Source organism: Trachypithecus francoisi, unplaced genomic scaffold (genome assembly GCF_009764315.1).
Source record: "Trachypithecus francoisi isolate TF-2019V2 unplaced genomic scaffold, Tfra_2.0 Lachesis_group9, whole genome shotgun sequence".
In the NCBI taxonomy this organism is placed as follows: domain Eukaryota; kingdom Metazoa; phylum Chordata; class Mammalia; order Primates; family Cercopithecidae; genus Trachypithecus; species Trachypithecus francoisi.
In genome coordinates this window covers 4,296,100-4,318,409 of record NW_022681474.1, presented here as the reverse complement: position 1 = coordinate 4,318,409, position 22,310 = coordinate 4,296,100, and the positions used below count along the sequence as shown (strand labels likewise).

Sequence of the window (22,310 nt, the reverse complement as noted above, 5' to 3'; positions counted from 1 at the left end):
TGAGCACTGTAGGAGAATCCTACCGTTCTTTCATAGGCCTCCTGAGCCGGAAGCTTTCCCACTCTTCATGTTCCCCACCCCAATCTGGGTCCCTGCTCCGTGCCAGGGGGGCCATCGGCCACAGTGTGGAGGTGAAGAAGGACTGCGGGAGCCCAGGCCCTTGCTTGCTGGGGTTCAGGGTGGGATGGAAATTCTACAGTGATGCCAGGACACATATTCTACTCATCATCACTGATGCTCATGGTCAAAACAAGAATAAGTTGTGGAAACAAAAATCATTTCTCTCAACATGATGTGTTGCTTTCCTCTCTGAAGTCCCCCCGGTGAATAGTTCTTGGCATCAGGCAGGCTGGGTGGATCTGAAAGGTCTGTGCCTCGGGGACACAGACAGGGCTACCTGGATGGACGCCGGGAGGCCAGGCCAGCCCCTCCTTCCAGCTGATGCTTAGAAAAACTTTCCACGTGGCCTCGGGCTGGGTAACCCAGAGATCTGCGGCAGCCTGCCTCTTCCAAACTAAACACTCTGGTCTGCGTTGTTAACTCCAACTAAAGTAATGACCTTGGGGAACCCAAAGCAAAATCAAACTTATAAAGAAAACTGGTTTTAAACACAGGCCACAAACAACAGTGGGGCATTTAGGCAAAGCTATCCCTTGGAAGAGATCCACGCACTTGAGTAAGTATGAAAAAATGGGTGCCCTCCACCTATTTTTAGGGGCCATATTGGAAAGCAAGATAGATGTGAAGATGGATGGGTGGGTGGGTAGGTGAACGGACGGATGGATGGACGGATTGATTGATTGATTGATTTTAAATTTACTCATGGGGAAACGAGTGCAGAGAAGCTAAGTCATTTCTAGGCATCACAGCGAAAGCACTTCTGAGGCAGAAGAATTAAAGTCAGCACTGTCCTTTAGCCTCTCACAGCAATGGCCCTTCTCCTTATGAAACATGTCACTGTAAATTTCCCCAGTGAGCCCAGGTAGCCAGCAGAGAGGGTGCTAGGACCTGCCTATTTGTGTCCCCCTAAAATACTCATGTTGAAGCTCTACCCTGCAATGTGATGGTATTGAAGGTAATTAGGGAGGCAATTGAGTCATGAGAGTGGAGCCTCACGTTGGGGTTAGTTCCCTTAGCAGAGGAGACAGGAGGCCGGGCACAGTGGCTCACGCCTGTATTCCCAGCACTTTGGGAGGCCAAGGTGGGCAGATCATGAGGTCAAGAGATCAAGACCATCCTGGCCAACACGATGAAACCCCATCTCTACTAAAAATACAAAAAAATTAGCTGGGCTTGGTGGTGGGTGCCTGTAGTCCCAGCTACTCGAGAGGCTGAGGCAGGAGAATTGCTTGAACCCAGGAGGCAGAGGTTGCAGTGAGCCGAGATTACACCACTGCACTCCAGCCTGGCAACAGAGCGAGACTCTGCTCAAAAAAAAAAAAAAAAAAAGAAAAAAAGAAAGAAACTGGTTCTTCTCTCTCTGCTCTCTGTCATGTGAAGACACAATGAGAAGATGCCATCTGCAAACCAAATCTTGGACTTCTAGGCTCCAGAACTAAGAGAAATCAGTATTAGTTATTTAAGCCACCCAGTCTATGGTTATAGGCAGCCTGAACTAACTAAAACAGAGGGCTATTTAAAGAAGGGATTTGAGTTTGGATTGGAGTTGGCCTGCAGAGCCCTTAGAATTCCTTTTTATCCTGGATTTCTCTGTGCTTTAATTGAGTCTTATACACTCTTGTTGGATGTTGGACTACATCAGGGAGACTGTGGATGACTTACCAGTGCTTCTGTGATTCCCAGATACCTTGGGGGTTGCCAATTGCCCCTCATAAAAATACCAAGCCCCTAGTGGTGGTGGAATAGAAATAGTGGAGACTGATAAAACTATGTTTGTGGGTATGTACTTGCCTCACCATAGGCTGTGCTTTTATAAGGTTAAGTTGAATTATGAAAGCCCAGGTGTGGCAGGCCAACTAAGCCAGCTCCCCTAGGTCCTCAGCTCCTGGTATTCATGTCCCTGTGACTTTCCTGCCCATTGGGCATGCATGGGACCTGTGACTTGCTTCTGGTCAGCAGAATATTGCAAAAGTGACGGCACGTCACTTCCTCAATGAGGTTACCTAAGATTGTGACTTACATCTTGTTGTAGACTTTCTCTTTTGCCCTTTTATTCTGCACACTTTGATGAAGCAAGCAGCCATGCTGGGGAGGCCCACTTAGCAAGGAACTGAAGGCAGCCAGCAGCCAGGGAGGAATTGAGGGCTTCGTTCAACAACCTGAAAGAAACCAAATCCTGCCAACCATCATGTGAGCATAGAAATGGATCCTTCTCAGTCGAGCCTTCAGATAAGACCCTACCCCGGCCTGATATCTTGATTGCAGGCTCATGACAGACCCTGATGCAGAGAACCCAGCTATGCCATGCCTAGATTCCTGAACCATAGAAACTGTGAGATAATAAATGTGTGTTGGTTTGAGCCACTAAGTTTGTAGTAACTTGATAAACAGCAATAGATCATTAACATGTCAGTCTAGAGGGTTTGTATCAGTTTACTGATATTCAGAGCTACTCCAAGGGTCTTAACTTGTATCTTCTTATCAAGGGGACTCCCCAAATAATTTTTCCCAGAATAAAGTGTTTATTCCAAAGGGAAAGAACCTCTTTTACCCTTAGAGCAGTGATTTTTCAATCCTGGCTGCATAGTATCTTTATGCAGAAGGCAGTTTGTTTTGTAGTGCTTTGCTTCATTTTGTTTTTAATGTCTATGCTGGAGGCCCATTCAGGTAGGAAGGGGGAAGCTGGCAGGTACCCTTTCATTTACAGCTCCCAGTTGTTCCTGTTGGGCAGCCAGGGTTGAGAACCATTAGTTTAGAGTCACATTATGTAATTGTCTGGCACTTTTATAGCGGCAGTTTTGTCCCTGTTTCCAGCATCTAAAGGTCCAGAAATATTGAAGTCTACTCCCAGCATACCCAGCTACACAATAAAGACATGTTTTTAATAAAAGGATACTTCTGTGTCTGGTTTAAATATTCTCATTTTATTGGACAGGAAGAAATGAAATGCCAGGCCATTTAGTTCATGCCCAAGCATCTGGCAACTGGAGATTCATCTCGTAGGGGCAGAATAATGCAGCCAACTTGTGATCTTTCAAGGGAAGCAGGATTAATTGGAAAAAACAGATAACAAAAATGTTTCACTTTAGTTCTCTTTTTCAGCCTCCTTTCTGAGCCCTTAGCAAAAGCGGAAGAAAGCTGCAGACAAGCTAATTATAGTTTTACCCCTTCACTATGTGCAGCCTCTAGGGCCAAAGCCAATATGATCTGGAGACACCCAGGGAGTGGCAGTAGGAGGGCAAAGGGGGGAGAAAAGCAAGGGGCTCTCTAAAATAAAGAAAAAAGAAAAGTGTTTCTCCCTCCCTGGAGAGACACTTACTGGGACACCAAGAAGTGAGTTTGCCATGTAGCCATCTTATTATATAGTCAGTCATTCAAGGTGGGGAGCCAATGCTGCTATTGGAGAATGTTTTACATGATCCTATAGTCCAGGAGAGTTGGAAGCCAGAAAGAATTGGAAGCTAAAAAAATCTTTAGATATAGAACAAACAGTTTTGAATCATAGCAGTTCAACAGCTAGAGGAGTTAGCCATGAAACTATTCTGGTGTAGGAGTTTTCTTGAGGCCAGACACTGACGAGACCCTAGAACCCAAGGAGTGATTGTCATGGCCCCTGCTTTTGGCCAGGGCTGAGGCAAGATGTGAGGCCAGGATGCAGGGGAAGAGGAGGAAACCTGAGTGGTGAAGAGTCCTTCTTTGTCCCCTTCTCTCCACACCTCCCGTTCTTACGATGCTGGCAGTCTCAGTACCTGATGCTACCATCTTCAGCCCTTCATTCTTTCCTCGATGAGCATTTAGTTTGTGTCACAGTGTGCAGGCCATGAAGATCAGAAGTGAGTCAGCCACAAGCCCTGTCCTCACGGAGCTCAAAAATTAGTGAGAGGAACAGACATGAGCTAACTGGAAAGAAATGTGGTCTAGAACAGAAGCGTGCCCCAAATGCTATAGAATTACAGAGGGAGGAGTCATTGATTCCAATTAGGGGGTTAGGGAAGACTTCACCAATCAAGGTTTCAGTGATACTCAGTTGTTGCACAATGGTATCAATATGTTTAACACTATTGAACTGCACTCTTCAAAATGGTTAAGATGGTAGTTTTATAGTGTGTGTTTTTTTAAATCGCAATTTAACAAATTGATACTTACCAAAACTTTCCAGTTGGGCTTAGACTGGATAGCCCCCATCTTCTCAATAGCTATCCACTTCTAAACTATAATATTTTAAAGAATTGGCCTGGCGCGGTGGCTCACGCCTGTAATCCCAGCACTTTGGGAGGCCGAGACGGGCGGATCACGAGGTCAGGAGATCGAGACCATCCTGGCTAACACGGGGAAACCCCGTCTCTACTAAAAATACAAAAAACTAGCCGGGCGAGGTGGCAGGCGCCTGTAGTCCCAGCTACGTGGGAGGCTGAGGCAGGAGAATGGCGTAAACCCAGGAGGCAGAGCTTGCAGTGAGCTGAGATCCGGCCACTGCACTCCAGCCTGGGCGGCAGAGCGAGACTCCGGCTCAAAAAAAAAAAAAAAAAATATTTTAAAGAATTACAAAAATTGCTTTGAGGAATGAGAACCATGGTAGCATCTGGGCAAGATTTTTAAACTTAAGTAGGATTTTCTCAGCTAGAGGTGGACAAAGAGAGGCCAAGGCAAAAGGTAAAGGAAATGGTACAAGTAAAGACATTGGTGCTGGGTAAGTTGCATCCAGTGAGGGTTTATACTGATGAAGGGAAGGCAGGAAGAACTGAGACAACAATTTCATTTTATTAAGATAAAATTTGCATTAAAAATTCACCATTTTAACCGTTTTTAGGTGTATAATTAAGTGGTTTTCAGTATATTCACAGTGTTGTAAAATACTACTGCTATCTAATTCTAGAACATTTTATCACTCCAAAAGAGACCCTATACCCACTCCCATTCATGTCCAGCACCTGGGAATTCCTAATCTACTCTCTGTCCCTTTCTTTTTCTACTCTCCTTCTGGGACTCTCAATATGTGTATGTTGGTCCACTTGATAGCACCCTATACATCTCTTAGGCTCTGTTCATTTTTCTTCATTCCTTTTTATTTATCTTTCTCAGCCTTGTTAATCTATAAGTTCACTGATTATTCTGCTTGTTTGAATCTGCTGTTGAACCCCTTGAGTGAATTTTTCAGTTATTTGTACTTTTCAACTCCAGATTTTCCACTGGATTCCTTTTTATAATTTCTATCTTTTTGCTACTATTCTCCATTTGGTAAAATATTATTCTCCTGGTTTATATTTTATTTACTCTTCATCTACTTTAGCATTACTAACAAATTGAAGTTCCAGGGTTTTCTCTTGACCTTCCCTGACACAATAACCTTAACCCCATGGTTCAGAGAGCCAGTGTGGGCATCTGCCCAATGCCAAGAATGTCTATTCTGACTACTTACTCTGGAGCTGGGGAAAAGAGCCACAGAATGGGTTTACAGACTCGTGAGGCTTAATGTGAGGTGGATTTGTGCCTGAGCACCATTTACTCTCTGACCCCCATAATCATCCCCTCTAACTGTTGTCTCAGTAAGAGCTCAGCACCAATATCAATAATCTCTCAAAGGTTTTAGGATTTCCTTTGCTGTGGTGCACAGTTACACTGGTGAGCATCTGAAGCTCCCTTTCTAGTAAGTATAGGAAGATCTATAGCATCCTGTAATGTTACCACAATGCCTTTCTTCAAGGGTTCCTGACCTCCCTTTGATCAAGGGGCTCTATGAACTCTTAGGTCTTGGAACTGGTTGAAGGGCCATGACTTTCCCATACATGTAGGCTCAAGTCAGGCTTCTGTCTGCCAGATCTAGATTTCTCTTTTTTTGAGAGTCTTGCTTTGTCACCCAGGCAGGAGTGCAGTGGCGCAATCTTGGCTCACTGCAACCTCTGCCTCCCAGGTTCAAGTGATTCTCTTTTCTCAGCCTCCCAAGTAGCTGGGATTGCGGGCACCCACCACCACGCCTGGATAATTTTTTGTACTTTTTTTTAGTAGAGATGGAGTTTCACCATGTTGGCCAGGCTGGTCTCAAACTCCTGACCTCAGATGATCTAACTGCTTCAGCTTCCCAAAGTGCTGGGATTACAGGCGTGAGCCACCATGCCTGGCCTAGATCTCCCTCCTTCTTTCCCACCCTCCCTCCCTCCCTTCCTTCCTTCTTTCCTTCCTTCCTTCCCTCCCTCCCTCCTCCCTCCCTCCCTCCCTCCTTCCTTCCTTCCTTTCCTTCCTTCCTTCATTTTCCCTCCTTCCTTACCTTCTGTCCTTTTCTTGCCTTTCTTTCCTTCCTGCCTTTCTTTCTTTCCTTCCTTCTTTCCTTTCCTTTCCTTTCTTTTCCTTTCCTTTCTTCTTTCCTTCTTTCTCTCTTCTCTTTATTTTCTTTCTTCCTTCTTTCTCTCTTTCTCTCTCCTTCCTTCCTTCTTTCTTTCATCTTCCTTTCCTTCTTCCTTTCCTTTCCTTTCTTTCTCTTCCTTCTTTTCTTCTTTATTTCCCTCCCTCATTTGCTCACTCTCTTTTGCTCTCTCTCTCTCTCTTCTTTCTTCTGTCTTTCTTTCTGGTATACAAATCCGTCCAGCGTTTCCTAGGAGGTCCATCTGTTTTTCAGTCCTAGGAACTCTATGATCAACCATGTAGATGACTTCCTTGGCCCTGCTTCCTATTCCAATGACCACATCCACTTTGTCTCTGGAAGTTGAGCATGGCTACATGGTGTTTGTACCCTAGGACCCCATAATCCACACTGAGCTCAGGGATCCAAGTTAATGGCAGCATCTCCCACATTCATCTCTAAGCTTCCAAGTATGACTGTCTCTGTGCTTTTCAAGGATGCCAACACATGATACTTTCTAAAGTGAATGTGTTCCAGGTCTTCTCAGGTGTCAAGTTAGGAACTAGCTGACTGAGTTGCAACTTGAACCTTCCTGTCTCCCTAATCCTTTGGATTGTTTTGTCTAAATTATACCTAGCAACTTCTGGCATCTCATTTTCATTCAGCATAGGTTACCATTGAGTCCATAGTTCAAGTAACTGAGGAAGAACCACCTCCAGCTGCCTGAGTGAGCTAGTACATTGAATCCTGACACTATCAAACACACCCATACAAATAAATTCTGCACACTCTAAATTTAGGGACTGCACACCCCTTTGCTAATGTAGGAAAGACACTAAGTATCCATTCCCACCGTATAACCCTTAGGCTTTAACCACTATAAATTAGCAAAATCTAGAAATTACTTTGGTGTGTAAGCAGTTTTCTGAGTGTGACTTGGTGAATTTCCCTTTGTCCGATTAATCTGATTATATATCTAGAGGTAAAGATGGAATGGTATCATGGGCAGGGCCAGTTTCACGGGCCTTTGACCATGCAGTCACACGGAGCATTGTGCTTCAGAGGGTCCCACACTTGGTTTAATGCTTTGCTGCTGCTTCCTTGAAATTCTCAATTTTTTTAATAACAGGCTCTGAATTGTCATTTTGCACTGGGGTCCTGCAAATCATGTAGCTGGTCCCGAGAGTGCAGCGTGAAGACAATTGGGCTCTTTACACACAGTAAGTATCTCAGGAAAGGCCATGTGCAGTCCTTAAGCAAGGTAAGGACAGCTTCATCAGACAGGGAGGGAGCTGCTGTTTCTGCTAGCAGGAAAGCCCAGTAGGGTTTATGAGTTGAGGGGAATTGGACTGAATGTATCTATTAAGATTTTTGAGGTCCCCCTCATTTCCAATGAGTTACTGAGATTTTTCTATGAGTTCTGGTAAGGCTATGACTTCAACCTAAGTTGCCCTACATCTGATGTTTGCCTATGTTGCCTTTGTGGTTAAATAAATGGACTTTCTGGGGGTTTTGGCCATGGCTTAGGTCAAGAATTTCTTGTTTGTTTTGTTTTGTTTTGAGATGGAGTCTCACTCTGTTGCCCAGGCTGGAGTGCAGTGGTACAATCTCGGCTCACTGCAACCTCTGCCTCCCAGATTCAAGTGATTCTTCTGCCTTGGCCTCCTGAGTAGCTGGGACTACCTACCACCATGCCCTGTTAATTTCTGTATTTTTAACAGAGACAGGGTTTCACCATGTTGGCCAGGCTGGTCTCAAACTCCTGTTGGTCAAGAATTTAAACCCATGCTAGCTATGGCCCACATGCTGCTATTTTGATTTCCGGAAACTGCAGTTTGAAGATTCTAGACTCTACCTGGCTCTTGTTATGTGAGTTTAGAAGTCTCCTGGGCTCCTCGTACCACAAAGGGAAAGTAAATAATGGCCTGGATCTCAGAGATAGTGTCCGGACAGGCTGGCTACAGTGAGTCAAGGTCTGAGTAATTATTAGAGTGTGAAGCATAATATATTCCTACAATTAACAGATGACAAGGGCAGCAGATGACAGTGCAGCAGATAACAGGGGTCTGGGGAGTCCCCTTTGGGAGCAGATCTCAGTGTGCTTTTCTGAAGACATCGATTAATGTCGCTGCTTGTCCCTTGTGAGGAGCCAGGCAGGAGAACACTGCTTTTCTGCAGGTGTGTTGAGAAACGGAAACCTCAGGGTGAGATGGGGTGAGGCCACATCCAGACAGGGACAGCAGAGCAGGCTTGAATTCAGGCTCCTCAATGCCCCAGGTGTTACTAACAGGCATTTCCCCAGAGGATCTAAATCACTTTTCCAGGCCAAAGCTGGAAATCCTGAAATCTCCCTGACCCAAAAGAAACACTCATCATCTCACTGTTGTGGTTGAAATCGCCGCTTGTATTTATTGCAAAAGCAGAACAGAATGCACCTGTAGGGGTGCAGCTTCCACGGTTCTCCAAGCACGGGCTGTACATCACCCTTAGGCTGACCATTCCCTTGCAGGGGAGCAAAACTGCTTTGAGGAAATGTCCCCAGTAGGAATACACTAGAAGACGCACCTGCTATTACACCACGCTATGGAGAATACAGCTAATGAAGTGGTGGCAGAAGCTTGGCTGTGTGAGTGCCCTGGGGTAAAAGTCTCTCTTCTGTCCAGTCCAGAGCAGAGCAGAGACTTCTCCCCCTTGGATAGCAGCCTGCCACCAAGACTCAAGTGGCATAAGACTCATCTCGCCAGACTGGCTGTCAGAACAAAAAGCACCCAGCTTTCCTACAGGCGGAAGAGTGGAAATCTGACAGTGCCTGTCATTTCTGGTGCAGAGGACAGCATCACCAGGCCCTGCAGTGTCTGGGTGGTCTCTGGGTGGTCTCTGGTCCTGATGAAGGGCCAGGAGCCTTTATCAGTGGAACAGCAGGGAAGGGCCCTTGTTGGGTGGAAAGGCCATGATCAGAAGATAACCCAGAAAAGGCCACTCAGTTGACTTCTTAATCACACAACTGGGACCTGCTCAAATGTGCCTGAGCAATAAGTATAGTGAATACTCTCATGTTTACTTATAGTACTGTCTTAAAAGTGTTCTTTCTGGAAAGGCAGAGAAGTGCTTTGGTGGTGGTGTAAGGAACGGGCATAAGGAGAAGTGCCCTGATGTACAAGTATTCCTATCGGAACAAACAAGATTTGTTGGGGGAAAGTGTTTGTATAAAGAAGAGATTGGAATGGCTGGAAGGAGCCCTTTGGGAGCCTGGCTGGGAGTGAGGTCACGTCACCCGATCCCAAGAGGCAAGGAGGTGTCTTTGCAGAAGTTCACAGCGTCTTAGGGCACCTCACTTTGAATTCAGAGACATTAGAAAACAATTACTGAGCAAACAAGAAGTTAGACGATAGCAGTGGCTGAGAGATTGCTCAGGTTCTTTCAATTTAGGAAGCAGTTTGATGACCCATGGCAGGCCGATCAAGGCAGTTGCCCCCGTGTTAACACGACCCATGGGTATCATCTTCAACTTGTCCTAGCTGGTGTTGGAAATCAGGTATCATTTATCTTGTTGAATTACCTGCTGCCCTGCTCCTAATTCAATTCCCTCTCCTGTGATGAGCTTATTAAGTCTTCACCTGCCTCCGCTGGAAGGCAAATGCTGGCTGGATAGGGAGGCCCTGCACGTGCTGATTTTCAGGCATCTCGGGTGCAAGGCCACCATCCCCTTCCAAAGATGTACAGTAAGGTGCCAGCAGGTTCGAGCACTAGCGTCAGCTCACTCATCAGGACTAGTGGTTGTCCTGGACTGGGGAGCTCAGAACCACCCTGATTTTCTTCTGAAAGAAAGGCTAAGCACGTTGATTCTAAAGTGTTCTCTCCCCAGCCAGGGTTCTTTCTAGGCCGCTCTGCAGGCGAGCGCACAGCACTCAGGGATCCCGCTGCTTCTGGACTGCCAGGCACTGTGTCTGGGATCAGGCCAGGAAGGGGCAGCACCCAAGGGGAAAGCAAGCCTTGCATTTTATCCATTTAGACTCTACCAAATGCGTGATTAAAAACAAAAACTCCTACAACGTTGGAAACAGCTGCATGTACAAAACCTCACTCATTCTCAATGACCGCCAGGATTGGCCCTGCACACCCGGCAGCCCCGGGCCCGTCACCCGCGCAGGTAGGGGGCGCGCACGGGCCCCCGGGCGTTGATGTGCGGCAGCGCGCCCGCCGCCAGCTTCTCACTGAGTTTCTGGTTCGCCAGCTCCAGGTGGCGGCCCTTCTTACGTGCCTGCCGCAAGGACCTCTTGACCTTTTTCACCCGCTCCCGGAGCTGCCGGTTGCGCTTCTCCAGGGTGGCCACTTTCTGCTGCAGTTTCTTGACGTGGTCCTCCTCCTCAAACAGGGCCTTCTGCACCGAGGAGCACATGAGCTGGAGGCAGAGACAGCAGGCAGGGAGAGGAGGTGAGTCCCAGAAATTGTGCTGGGGGCAGGGGAGTCCCAGAAGCTTCTCCAAGTGCTGACAGCAACACAGACCCCGATTCCCCGCCCCAGGATGGGGATAAACCCCCGGATGTCCTTGACGGTGACATTCCCTGCCTTCCACCCTGTGAATCCCGCCCTAGCCTCAAATATAGAGCCTCCATTTTGCTTTCCATACTTGGCTTCCTTGGAAGATGTCGTTTTCAAAGGATATTCTGAATTTTTGTCATGCATAGCAAAAAGGAAAGAGCCCCGCTTTGGTAAAAGACCAAAACCAGAAATGCACAGAGAAGGTGGACAGTCCCGGGGATGGGGGGGAATCAGGTGACCTAATCCACAAAGGCTCTGATCAATGCTGGCCTGTCCGACTGAAGGGAGGGGTTCCCTTCAACAAAAGGGATTCTGTTTGCTCCCTTCAGGTGGGCTGGCCAGCACACAGAAGGTGGATAGTTCGCAGGAAAGAAAACGTCAACATCTCTTAAACGTATTAAAAGATGCTTAGCCCCACTCATAATAACATTAAAAAAAATGAAAGCCACAGTGAATTACTACTTCTCACATATTGGCAAAATTTCAGAGTCAGGATTTGGGAAAACAGGTGCTATCATACTGGGAGGAGAGTGTTGACTTCTATAAAGACCAATTTGGCTCTGTCAAAATAACTGCATGTACCCTCTGATCTGGTAATTCTGGGACTCTCTCATATAAATACTCTCATATGTGCAAGTTGCCACATGTGCAAACATTATGGCATTACTAAAAGATTGGGAACAAAAATATCCATCAAGAGAGGTCTGGTTCATTAAATTATAGTGAATCTATACAATGCAAAGGTCTGCCGTTTTTAAAGGAACAAGACAGCTCCGTGTGAATGGTGGTGTCGCAATGTCTAAGTGGTGTTCATATTGAAAAGCTGTGCAGAACAGTGTGTATAGTGTGATACCAAGAGTGTGAAATATGGCACCCGTCTGTGTCTGTTTAAATACGCATACGCTAGCTCTGGAAGCATGTGCAAGAAACGGGTAAGGATGGCCGTATCCAGGGAGCACAGAGGACAGGAGTAAGAAGATTCATTTTCACTTTTTTACGTTTTGAATTTTGTATTTCATAGGTTTGGCTGTGTCCCCACCCAAATCTCATCCTGAATTGTAGCTCTTATAATCTCCATGTGTCATGGGAGGGACCCAGTGGGAAGTAATGAAATCGTGAAAGTGGGTTTTTCCTGTGCTGTTCTCGTGACAGTGAATAAGTCTCACGAGATCGGATGGTTTTAGAAAGGGCAGTTCCCCTGAACGCTCTATTGGCTGCCATCATGTCAGACATGACTTTGAGCCTATTCACCTTCCACCATGATTGTGAGACCTCCCTAGGCGTGTGGAACTGTGAGTCCATTAAACCTTTAGAAGTTACCCAGTCTCAGGTAGGTCTTTATTAGCAGTGTGAGAACGGGTTAATACAGTAATAAGGCTGGCATTTCCTTTATATGTGTGTGAACCTATTTATAAAAAGAGGTATTCTCATCTCCAGTCCTTCTCCTCCCACCCATTTTACCTCATCAAAAGCTACATTCCCAAAGACAGACTTGAGCCTCAACTTTCCTCTTGCTTAGAAATCTCCATCAAGTCGGGCCGGGTGCGGTGGCCCACACCTGTAATCCCAGCACTTTAGGAGGCTGAGGTGGGCAGATCATGAGGTCGGGAGATCAAGACTATCCTGGCTAACATGGTGAAACCCTGTCTCTACTAAAAATACCAAAAAAAACCACCAAAAAACAAAAAACAGCTGGGTGTGGTGGCAGATGCCTGTAGTCCCAGCTACTTGGGAGACTGAGGCAGCAGAATGGCGTGAACCCGGGAGGCAGAGCTTACAGTGAACCGAGATTGCACCACTGCACTCCAGCCTGGGTGACAGAGACTCTGTCTCAAATAAATAAATAAATTAAATAATCTCCATCGAGCCCCACTATCTACACTGCAGTATGGTGGTGATTGGTGAAGAGCTCAGACCCTGAGGCCAGGCTGCTTTGGTTTCCAGTCCTGCCTCTTGCACTGACGAGTGACCTGAGACCTTGGGCAAGCTTCCTAGGCTCACAGTAGTGGACTCTGGGCTGCATTAGCCAGAACCCACTTCAGTACTAAAGGATTGATTTCCCCAGCTTCTTGGAGTGCTGCAGACTGATAGCCCTAAGCTGAGTCTCTCTCCGGAAACTGACCCTAGCCTAAGAGACATTCACAAGACTTGACATTCACAAGTCACAAGCTCCTGAAGGCCTAGTTCACATTGATTTTTGCATCCTTGTCCAAGGGGCCCAAGGTCACGCCCCCTTCTTTGGAGCACCTGTGTCCAATGACTGGTTGATACCAGTGTATGAAGACCAAGACCCCTCATCCCAACTTGGAAGATCTCTGAAGGGCAGTCCCCACTGCTACGTGTCCTGGGGTAGGCTACAGCCTTTGTTGAGACTGGATCACAGGTCGATGTCTGCCTCTACCTGTTCTTGCTCTTTTCCTCCCCAGGTATTAATCCCAGGAGCATTCTTGAAAACACCACCTATACTTTTTTTTTTTTTTTGAGACAGAGTCTTGCTCTGTCACCAGGCTGGAGTGCAGTGGTGCGATCTTGGCTCATTGCAACCTCCACTTCACGGGTTCAAGCAATTCTCCTGCCTCAGCCTCCCAAGTACCCAAGTAGTAGCTGGGACTATAGGCATAAGCCATCAGGCCCGGCTCATTTTTTAGTATTTTTGGTAGAGACGGGGTTTCACCATGTTGGCCAGGATGGTCTCGATCTCCTAACCTCGTGATCTGCCTGCCTCAGCCTCCCAAAGTGCTGAGATTACAGGCGTGAGCCACTGCACCCGGCCCACCTGCACCTCTTATTCCAAAGCCTCCATCTCAGGGAACCTGGCCACTCACAATGGGATGATCATGGTTGTTGCATTTCATGAGTTAACTTGAAAAATGTTTAGAACCATGCCCTGGTGCACAGTAAACATTCACTAACTGTTAGCTGTGATGATAGGATAGAGTCAAATCTAAAGCCTTTACCTTTTGTGATTGGACCCGGCCAACAACTCCAGTCTTACTGTTCTTCCTTCTATTCCCACATTTTATACCCAAGACACGCTGGGTCCCACCCAGCTCTTCCTCCAACACATCAGTGCTTTCTCATCCCAGAGGCTCTTCCTTCTGTCTGGAGCGCTGTTCTCCCCAGCTCCGCCTGGCCATCTTGGAAGCCCTCTGTGGTCCCCTCTCACGATGCTTTCCACCGGGTTTCCATGTGTATGTAATGTGTCCCCCTCTCCAGTCTGTAAGGCACGCTGTAGCTATTCACACCCACACACCAAGCACCTGGTGGCACTAGGAGAATGTGACTCAAGGGCCTTGACATTCACAAGTCACAAGCTCCTGAAGGCCTAGTTCACATTGATTTTTGCATCCTTGTTGCCCTGGCCATTTTAGGCCTACAGCTAAGAAAAAGGTGCCAAGTGGAATGTTCCAGTAATACCTGTCATTTAATAAGAAACTCTGGGCTCCCGGGGAAGCCGCTGTTACAGGGGAGACCGTATGTGCAACACTGCCCTCTTCTGGCCAAAATGAGACCCCCCCCCCCCACCCCCAAAAAGATGGAAGGTGGGCATGAGAAATTCCTGGGAGAACTGACAGTATTTCTATTGTCTTGTGGATAGATATTAGCTATATAACTTAGGCTTTAATATGGCTAAGTACCAGGCTGAGCACTGTATATTGACACTCCCTCATTAAGTCATGAGTTTTCTACAAGTTATAGTAGATTCTTCAACCAAGAACAAGACAAAAAAGTCCAGACAAAGTCCATGAGAGCAAGAGTATTGGGGTTTTGGAAGGTTGCCTGCTCAAATTTTCAAAGAATAGAACCCAATAGTGGCTGTAACATAACATCAAAGAGGAGTTGAAGGCAGGCTCGATGACGGTCTTCCGAAGCTGCATTTAAAAATCATGAAAAAGGCCGGGCGCGGTGGCTCAAGCCTGTAATCCCAGCACTTTGGGAGGCCAAGACGGGCGGATCATGAGGTCAGGAGATCGAGACCATCCTGGCTAACATGGTGAAACCCCGTCTCTACTAAAAAATACAAAAAACTAGCCGGGCGAGGTGGCGGGCGCCTGTAGTCCCAGCTACTCAGGAGGCTGAGGCAGGAGAATGGCGTGAATCCGGGAGGCGGAGCTTGCAATGAGCTGAGATCCGGCCACTGCACTCCAGCCCCGGCGACAGAGCGAGACTCCGTCTCAAAAAAAAATAAATAAATAAAAATAAAAAAAAGATAAAATAAAAATCATGAAAAATAGAGGGGGATGCTGGGACTTGAGTGATCACGTGTTAAGAGTTCTAAGACACAACATTCTTCATAGTCAGCCCTCGACTATGGACACAGCTGTTCTCCAGGGGAGCAAGAGGATGAATTTCACCTCCAGCAAGACTTAGAGCCCAGACGAAGGGATGACCTTGACCCAGGCTGTAAAAACCAAGATGGAACAGAGGGACACCTTCACATGCATCTGTGTGTGTATCTGGAGGGAGAGGATCACTGAGATGGGAATGATAAATTCCCAAGCAAAGGTGAATGTGCAAAGAGCAGATGGGATGAGTGGAGTTCCTTGGTGAACACGCCATTCTTTGGTCCTCATGGCCTCTAACATGGGTAGGGTTTGAGTAGGAGCAAAAGACATCAAAGGACTCTAGTAAGGTATCCGACATGACTGACATAGCACAGCCATGACCCAGGACAGCAGGCAGGTCTGTATCTCTGCAGCAAAGTGGGCCATGCCTCTGAGTAGAGGGAGCCGGTGTCATGTGAATTGAGGCTAACGCAAACCAAGCCATGGAGCGGATGAAGCTGGTGGAGCCCTCTAGCATCCCAACTATCGCCTCAAAAGAAAATCCTGTGTTTAAGAAAGCAAGAATTTCTAGAGGAGAGCTGTGCTTTCCAAAATGTGTGTTTCTTTAAGAAACGCTCCTTCCTTTGGAATGCTTTCCGAATGAAATCCATCTCCTTTTAAAACTGATTTAAAAAGAAAAAAAGGTCCAGACATGCTATTTGCTCATTTTACTTTGTGGTATTTTTTGGTAAACTGAGAAGAGCAGGGAACGGCCAGGCCAAGCTGAAACAGGTACTGCCATATTTTCTTTGAAGAAGAACCAAAGAGAAAGTCCTACAGGGCAGCCGGAAGCAACAGACTCCTCACAGGCAGGCCCCGCTCAGGGCTGCAGCACTCAGCACCTCCCAGGTGCTTGGGTACCTTCGGCATTCGCCTGTCCAGAGCTTTTCTCTGGAAGTTTCCATGTGGCCAACAGGATGCCTGCCTCAGGACAGATGGGAAGATTGCCCTGTGAGCCTGCTCTCTTATTTTCAAAAAGACAAAAGTTAGGCTGGGATATCCATTCTTCCTTATCTGTCTAAAATAACACTTTTTAAACCATCAAAGCACACACTGATTGTAGAAAAACATTTTTTAAAAATATGAGAGTAACAAAAGGAAAATCAAAATCAATGATTCTATGGTACAGAGATCATCACTGTGGACACTGTAATCTATTTCTTCCTAGTATTGTTTCTATGGGTGTAAACAGGTAACTTTCAAAGAAAACTGGAGTCCTGCTGTTATTCGGTTTTCTGTTCGAATTTTTTTTTCCCTTTTCATTTTATCATGTTTTCCAGTCATTGGTCTGTACACTTCCCATGAGTATCTCATGGGAGCTGGAGGGAGCATCTGGTGGTTTCACCTGGCCACGAGAACTAAATCACTAGGCAAGACTGGTTCACTAGGCCGGGCGCGGCAGCTCATGCCTGTAATCCCAGCGCTTTGGGAGGCTGAGGTGGGAGGACTGCTTGAGCCCAGGAGTTTGAGACCAGCCTGGGAAACACAGGGAGACTCCCATCTCTAAAAAATAAAAATAAAAAATGGCCCAGCATAGTGGTACTCACCTGTGGTCCCAGCTACTTGGGAGGCTGAAGCTAAAGGATCACTTGAGCCTGGGAGGTCAAGGCTGCTATGAGCCATGATTGCACCACTACACTCCAGCCTAAGTTACAGAGCAAAACCCAGTCTTAAAAAAAAAAAAAAAAAAAAGACTGACTCAGGCTCACTAGTTATTAATCCCCCTCTATCCTTAGGACCACAGGCCAACGGGGAGGGATGGCAAGATAGGTGCTTATGCATCCATGAGACTGAGTGGCCTTAACACGGCCTTTTTTGGTCACCTGTCTCCAGTTACGGGACAAATCCGCGGAGAGCTCTTCACCCGGGTCTCTATCTGAAGTCTTTGTATAAGTTTTCTGGTTTCCCCGGGAAGCTCAGGTGTGACAAAGTTTCACAATCAACATCTTGAGCAGTTAAGGAATTATATCCATGATACCATCTAGAATCACCTCTGTCATTTCCAAACGGTTTGGCTTCCATGTATTCATTCATTCTGGCAAGAAGCATTTATTCTGTGCCTGGTGCTGTATGATGCAGAAAGTCTTCCCCAGTTATTCTACAATATAGCAAGTTTGTATGAAGCTAAACAAAAAGACAGTACGTTTTTTAAAAAACTATCTCATGGCACCAGACAGACCAAAGAGTCACCAAGAGGATTCTTGCCTTTCACAGCTGCTTTTAATTTAAATAACCACCTATAAAGACAAGACAAAGTGTACTTCCTGAAATGTAAAAATATAAGGGAAGAACAGTCCAAAAGCAACAACACAGACAAATAGCTTGCCTTTTTAACACTTTGTTCCTGTTCTCGGGATTCAAAAATGAGAAGGAAGAAAAAAGAAAACCCAGAGCAGTGATCAGGAAACGCTGGCCTATGGGCCACATCTGGGCCCCCTGCCTGTTTTTGTGAATAAAGTTTTATTAGAACATAGCTATACTCATCAGTTTGTTTTGTTTGTGGCAGCTGTTGTGCTACAATGGCAGAATTGAGTAGCTGCAATAGCTGATTCCACAAAACCTAAAATCTGGCCCTTTACAAGGAAGAGATGCTGAATCTTAATCTCAAGAGGGGCTCAAGGCAAACGGAGGTGGGAATTGGATGGGTTTGGGGGGCAGCTGGTCTATAGGCAAAGAATGGACGAAGGACAAAGGTACTGAAAAAAACACCAGGTGCTAGAGACTCCCAAGAACCTCACTGCCCACATCTCACCCCTTTCCCACCACGTTCAGACGCTGGTTTGTGATGATGGCTTTGGCTGCCAGGTCATGGTTCAAGGTCTCCATGATCCTTGTCAAAGGTCCCATTGACTCCATCTCAATGTACTGCAGCCAATGTTTGCAACTGGCTCCAGGTGGAAATGAACAAACCAGCTCTTCCCAACACGACTGACCAACTGTTTCTAAAATGCATCCCTTGACATGGGACAGATGTGCCTAGAGCCTGCCCCGTGCCCTGCTTGGGAACATCAACTCAGTGTGGAGAAGGGTCTGTAGGGGATTGCTCTGGTCCTGCAGTTGGTTGGTTAATTCTGAAAAGTTTACATGGCGCTGTGTTTTCTGACCCAGTGGAGGGCACAGGCCAAGATTCCTTCATCATCTGCATGATTCAGGGACTCTGGGGAGCTTGGTGGGAAGCCACTGGGCCTCCACCCACGTCCTCCACAGTGTCTTTTGGCCTTTTCCATAAACAGGTTGGAAATGCAGCTTTGTTCCTCCATCCTGTAAAACCCTTTAGAGACAGAGATCTGTGAGGAGGTGGGTGGAGAGCCACGTCCACGTGGAACAGTTTCCTGAATGACTTGACAGGACCAGGCTGAAGGATGCCCAGAGCTGCTGAGACAACCCCCAAGGCTGGGAAGTGGCAGCAGGGCAGTTCTTCCGAGGACTGTCTGGAGGGACAACCTGAGATGCCTCTGGCTGCATGTGGCTTGGCAGCTCATTCTCTGCTCCACCCAAAGTCAAAAGAGCTGCCTCCCCAATGCCAAGAGCCCAAACCAAGGGAACGCTCATGCCCAGGCTGTGGCTGGAGGGGAGGCAAATGAAGAGGAGGGTGGAGATGGATCAGGGAAGAGGTTGGGGCAGGAATTCTCTTTCCATGAGGCAGCACCCGGCCTAGCTGGGTTGGGCCACAGCAGCCTCTCTTGCGTCCGTTTCCTGATGCTGCTCGGGTAGGAGGCAGCCAGGCAGCTCCCCTGGTAGGAAGGGGTTTTGGAGTTAGGCAACTCTGGGACTGAATTCTGCCTTAAAGGATCCCACTCTCCACGTACCCAGATACCTGTTAGAATCCATGGTTCAGGGAGCCCACTCAACCCCACCATCGGGCAGTGAGGTCTCCCTTAAGTCAAAGAACCTGTCTTGGCTCAAGTCACCTCATGTGTACAATGGGCCTAATAATGCCTCTTCCCTAGAACTGCTCTGAAGATGAAATCAGATGATAAGGGTAAAGCATCTAATGTGGCACCTGGTGTAGGGTGAAGAACACACGAAGCTTTTGTGATTGTTGTTCGCCTGAGCTTGACCTTTGCTGCTGGAACTGCTCTCTCACCATACTAGGTCCTCTTGAGTGTCTTATGATTTTTTGCATCTAATTCCTTCCACTAATCTCTGCTCATCCACTGCTCACACCTTAACCAAATGATGACATTCTTCTTCTCCAAGTCTTGGTTCGAGAGTCACCTCCTCTGTGATGCCTTCCTGGTTCCTTCTGAAGTCTTCCTATAAGGAAGAGACCTGTCATCTTTTCCTGGTTCCATTGTCAAGTTTATCGCATAGGGCTCTAACTGTTGGCTAGCCTGACTCTCTCCCAGACTGAGTCCCTTGAACACAACGGCTCCATCTTTTCATTCTTGCATCTACACTTAGCATGCAGTAAGCACTTTTAATAAATGGATGAAGGGATGCAGGTTGAAATAGAAGCAAGTCATTTTCAGTGACTCAAAAATGGACAACCAGTGAAGAAGCTGGAGCTACCTTTTAATGCTGGGGCTGGATTCACCATCATCCCTGTGAAGCTCCATTTCCCAGGAATAAAGTTAGTTTTGCTGGGTGCAGTGGTTCACACCTGTAATCCCAGCACTTTGGGAGGCTGAGGCAGGAGGATCACTTGAGGTCAGGAGTTTGAGACCAGCCTGGCCAACAAGGGCAAAACCCCATCTCTACTAAAAATATAAAAATTAGCCAGGTATGGTGGTGGGCACCTGTACTCCCAGCTATTCAGGAGGCTGAGGCAGGAGAATCACTTGACTCGGGAGGAGGAGTTTGCAGTGAGCCGAGATCATACCACTGCACTCCAGCCTGGGTGACAGAGCAAGACTGTCTCAAAGAAAAAAAGAAGAAAGTTAGTTTTGACCATTTGTTCTGGTAAGATCTGGGAGCTGGATTCAAGGAGCCCTAAACTTGGTGTATTTTCCTTACTTTCTTTTCTGCCTGCCCCCACCTGCCCATCCCCTGCTGACTGGGTTATTTTGTACATCCCCATACGAAATCCCTTAAGAATTGCGGGACATGACACAGATGAGAAAAGAAAATCCATCTCGGGAGGGGAGATGCTAGATGATGGAAAACCTGGGTAAATGCAGAAGGGATCACATTTCAGAAGCTGGGGGCAGGGCCAGCCCTGCTGAGAGTTGGATTGCAGTAGCAGCTGGATGTGGGAAGGGGGGGGGGGCGACAAAATCTTAAATGGCCAGGGGTTAAGTCCTGTTGATGGCCCATGATTAAAACCAGGAAACACTGAGCTGTCTTGGGTGAATTGCCTGCCACCAGAGGAAAGGGGGGTTTATTAGCTAAGTTCCACTACAGAGATCATAAAGCCATGTCTTGAGATAAATCTACTACAAAGGTTTCCCAAAGTGGAGTCTCCAGGACACTCATTTCATGAGATGTTTACATGGGGACCAAAAGGGTGGTTCTAGTTAAAAAAGGTTCGGGAATGCTGCATATTATGGCTTCCTCTCTAATGTAATGCTTAGGATCAGCTGTGCACATTGGTCCAGCATTAAACCTCTCTTTGTTTTACCCCAAATCTCATCGGCCTCTGGTGGAGATCTCCAACACACAGCAAGAATAGACAACAAGAGTGAGTGTCTAGGCTGCTCACTTATGAGCAGCCTCCTGTGTTTCTCCCAGGGAGTTTTGCAAACATTTTCTCTTGTCTGTAATACAAAGAAGCCTGGGAAACACTAGGTCATGGAATACTGATTTCAACTCTCAATCCTTTTTCTAGAACTACTAAGGGCTAGAAGGGTGCTGAAATCACCCTTGGCTAAGAACTGTGATTTTTTTGTTTTTGTTTTAGAGGCGGAGTTTCAGTCTTGCCCAGACTGGAGTGCAGTGGTGCGATCTCAGCTCCCAGGTTCAAGCAATTCTCCTGCCTCAGCCTCCCAAGTAGCTGGGACTACAGGAGCCCGCCACCACACTCGGCTAATTTTTGTATTTTTAGTAGAGATGGCATTTCACTATGTTGGCCAGGCTGGTCTCAAACTCCCGACCTCGTGATCTGTCTGCCGTGGCTTCCCAAAGTGCTGGGATTACAGGTGTGAGCCACTACGCCCGGCCAGAACTGTGATTTCTTAATGCTGACCACTGTCCATGGTGAGTGCAGAGAAGGCGTCCAGGTGAAGTGGGAAGGAAGATGTTCTACCTTTTTTTTTAGGTTCCCAGAAAATCCACATCACAGTGGACAGGGCACTGGTCTAGGTGCAAGGCTCCATCTACCTGGTGTCCTTGGACACTCATGGTCCTGTGAGTTACAGCATCTGAAAGACATCTTCCAACCTTGGATGCCTCTGCTTGTGTAGTCAAAGCCTCCTTGGGGGCACCTCAGTCCTTAGCCAGTCACGGCCAGTTAATTCTTTCCCATGAAAATAGCAGGAGGGCTATGAGGGCACTACAGCCTGGCTGATGCAGGCATTCCCTTGGGAAGGAAGAGTGCCATTCATGGTCTCTGGAATCTCAGGTTTCTGTAAAGATAAAGAGGTGACCATCGGCCCTCTGATGTGTGCTTAGCTTCCGTAGCATCCCAGGCTACAGGGGAGGAAGGGCAAAAGGACCTGATGATGTTGTTTTCTCCTCACCATCCCCAGCAGTTGGCCGGTGGCTGCCAGTGGGGTGCCTGGGGGCCATGCTTTTTCCTGCCCCGACCACGGAGTGTGGGTGTGCCAACCCTGGCTGAGGTACACTGAGCCCCTCATCAGTGCTCTAAGTTCAATGTCTTGGGTATTTGCTATTGCCCAAGGGAAGAATAGGTCATTGGTCCAGTCAAAGCGTACCCCTTGCTCTGTGGACCCCTGTGCTTGGTCCTGGAAGGGCTCTGAAGTCAGGCTCTCCCTTCCGACATCAGGGCAAAGCAATGAGGCTGTGGAGAGTGGAAGGCTGAACCGCGGACTGAGGCTGTGGAGAGTGGAAGGCTGAACCACGGACTGAGGCTGTGGAGAGTGGAAGGC

The 22,310-nt window shown here is 47.2% G+C and overlaps 1 protein-coding gene across 1 annotated transcript in view; it reads right to left on the bottom strand.

The window, feature by feature from the left end:
- Nucleotides 1-8,840: 8,840 nt before the first annotated feature.
- CCDC3 (coiled-coil domain containing 3) overlaps nucleotides 8,841-22,310 on the bottom strand; it is a 103,536-nt gene continuing 90,066 nt past the window's right edge. The window contains exon 3 of the mRNA XM_033208978.1: nucleotides 8,841-10,859. Coding sequence (XP_033064869.1) covers nucleotides 10,596-10,859 — 264 coding nt within the window. The 3' untranslated portion in view covers nucleotides 8,841-10,595. The remainder of the gene's footprint in view (nucleotides 10,860-22,310) is intronic.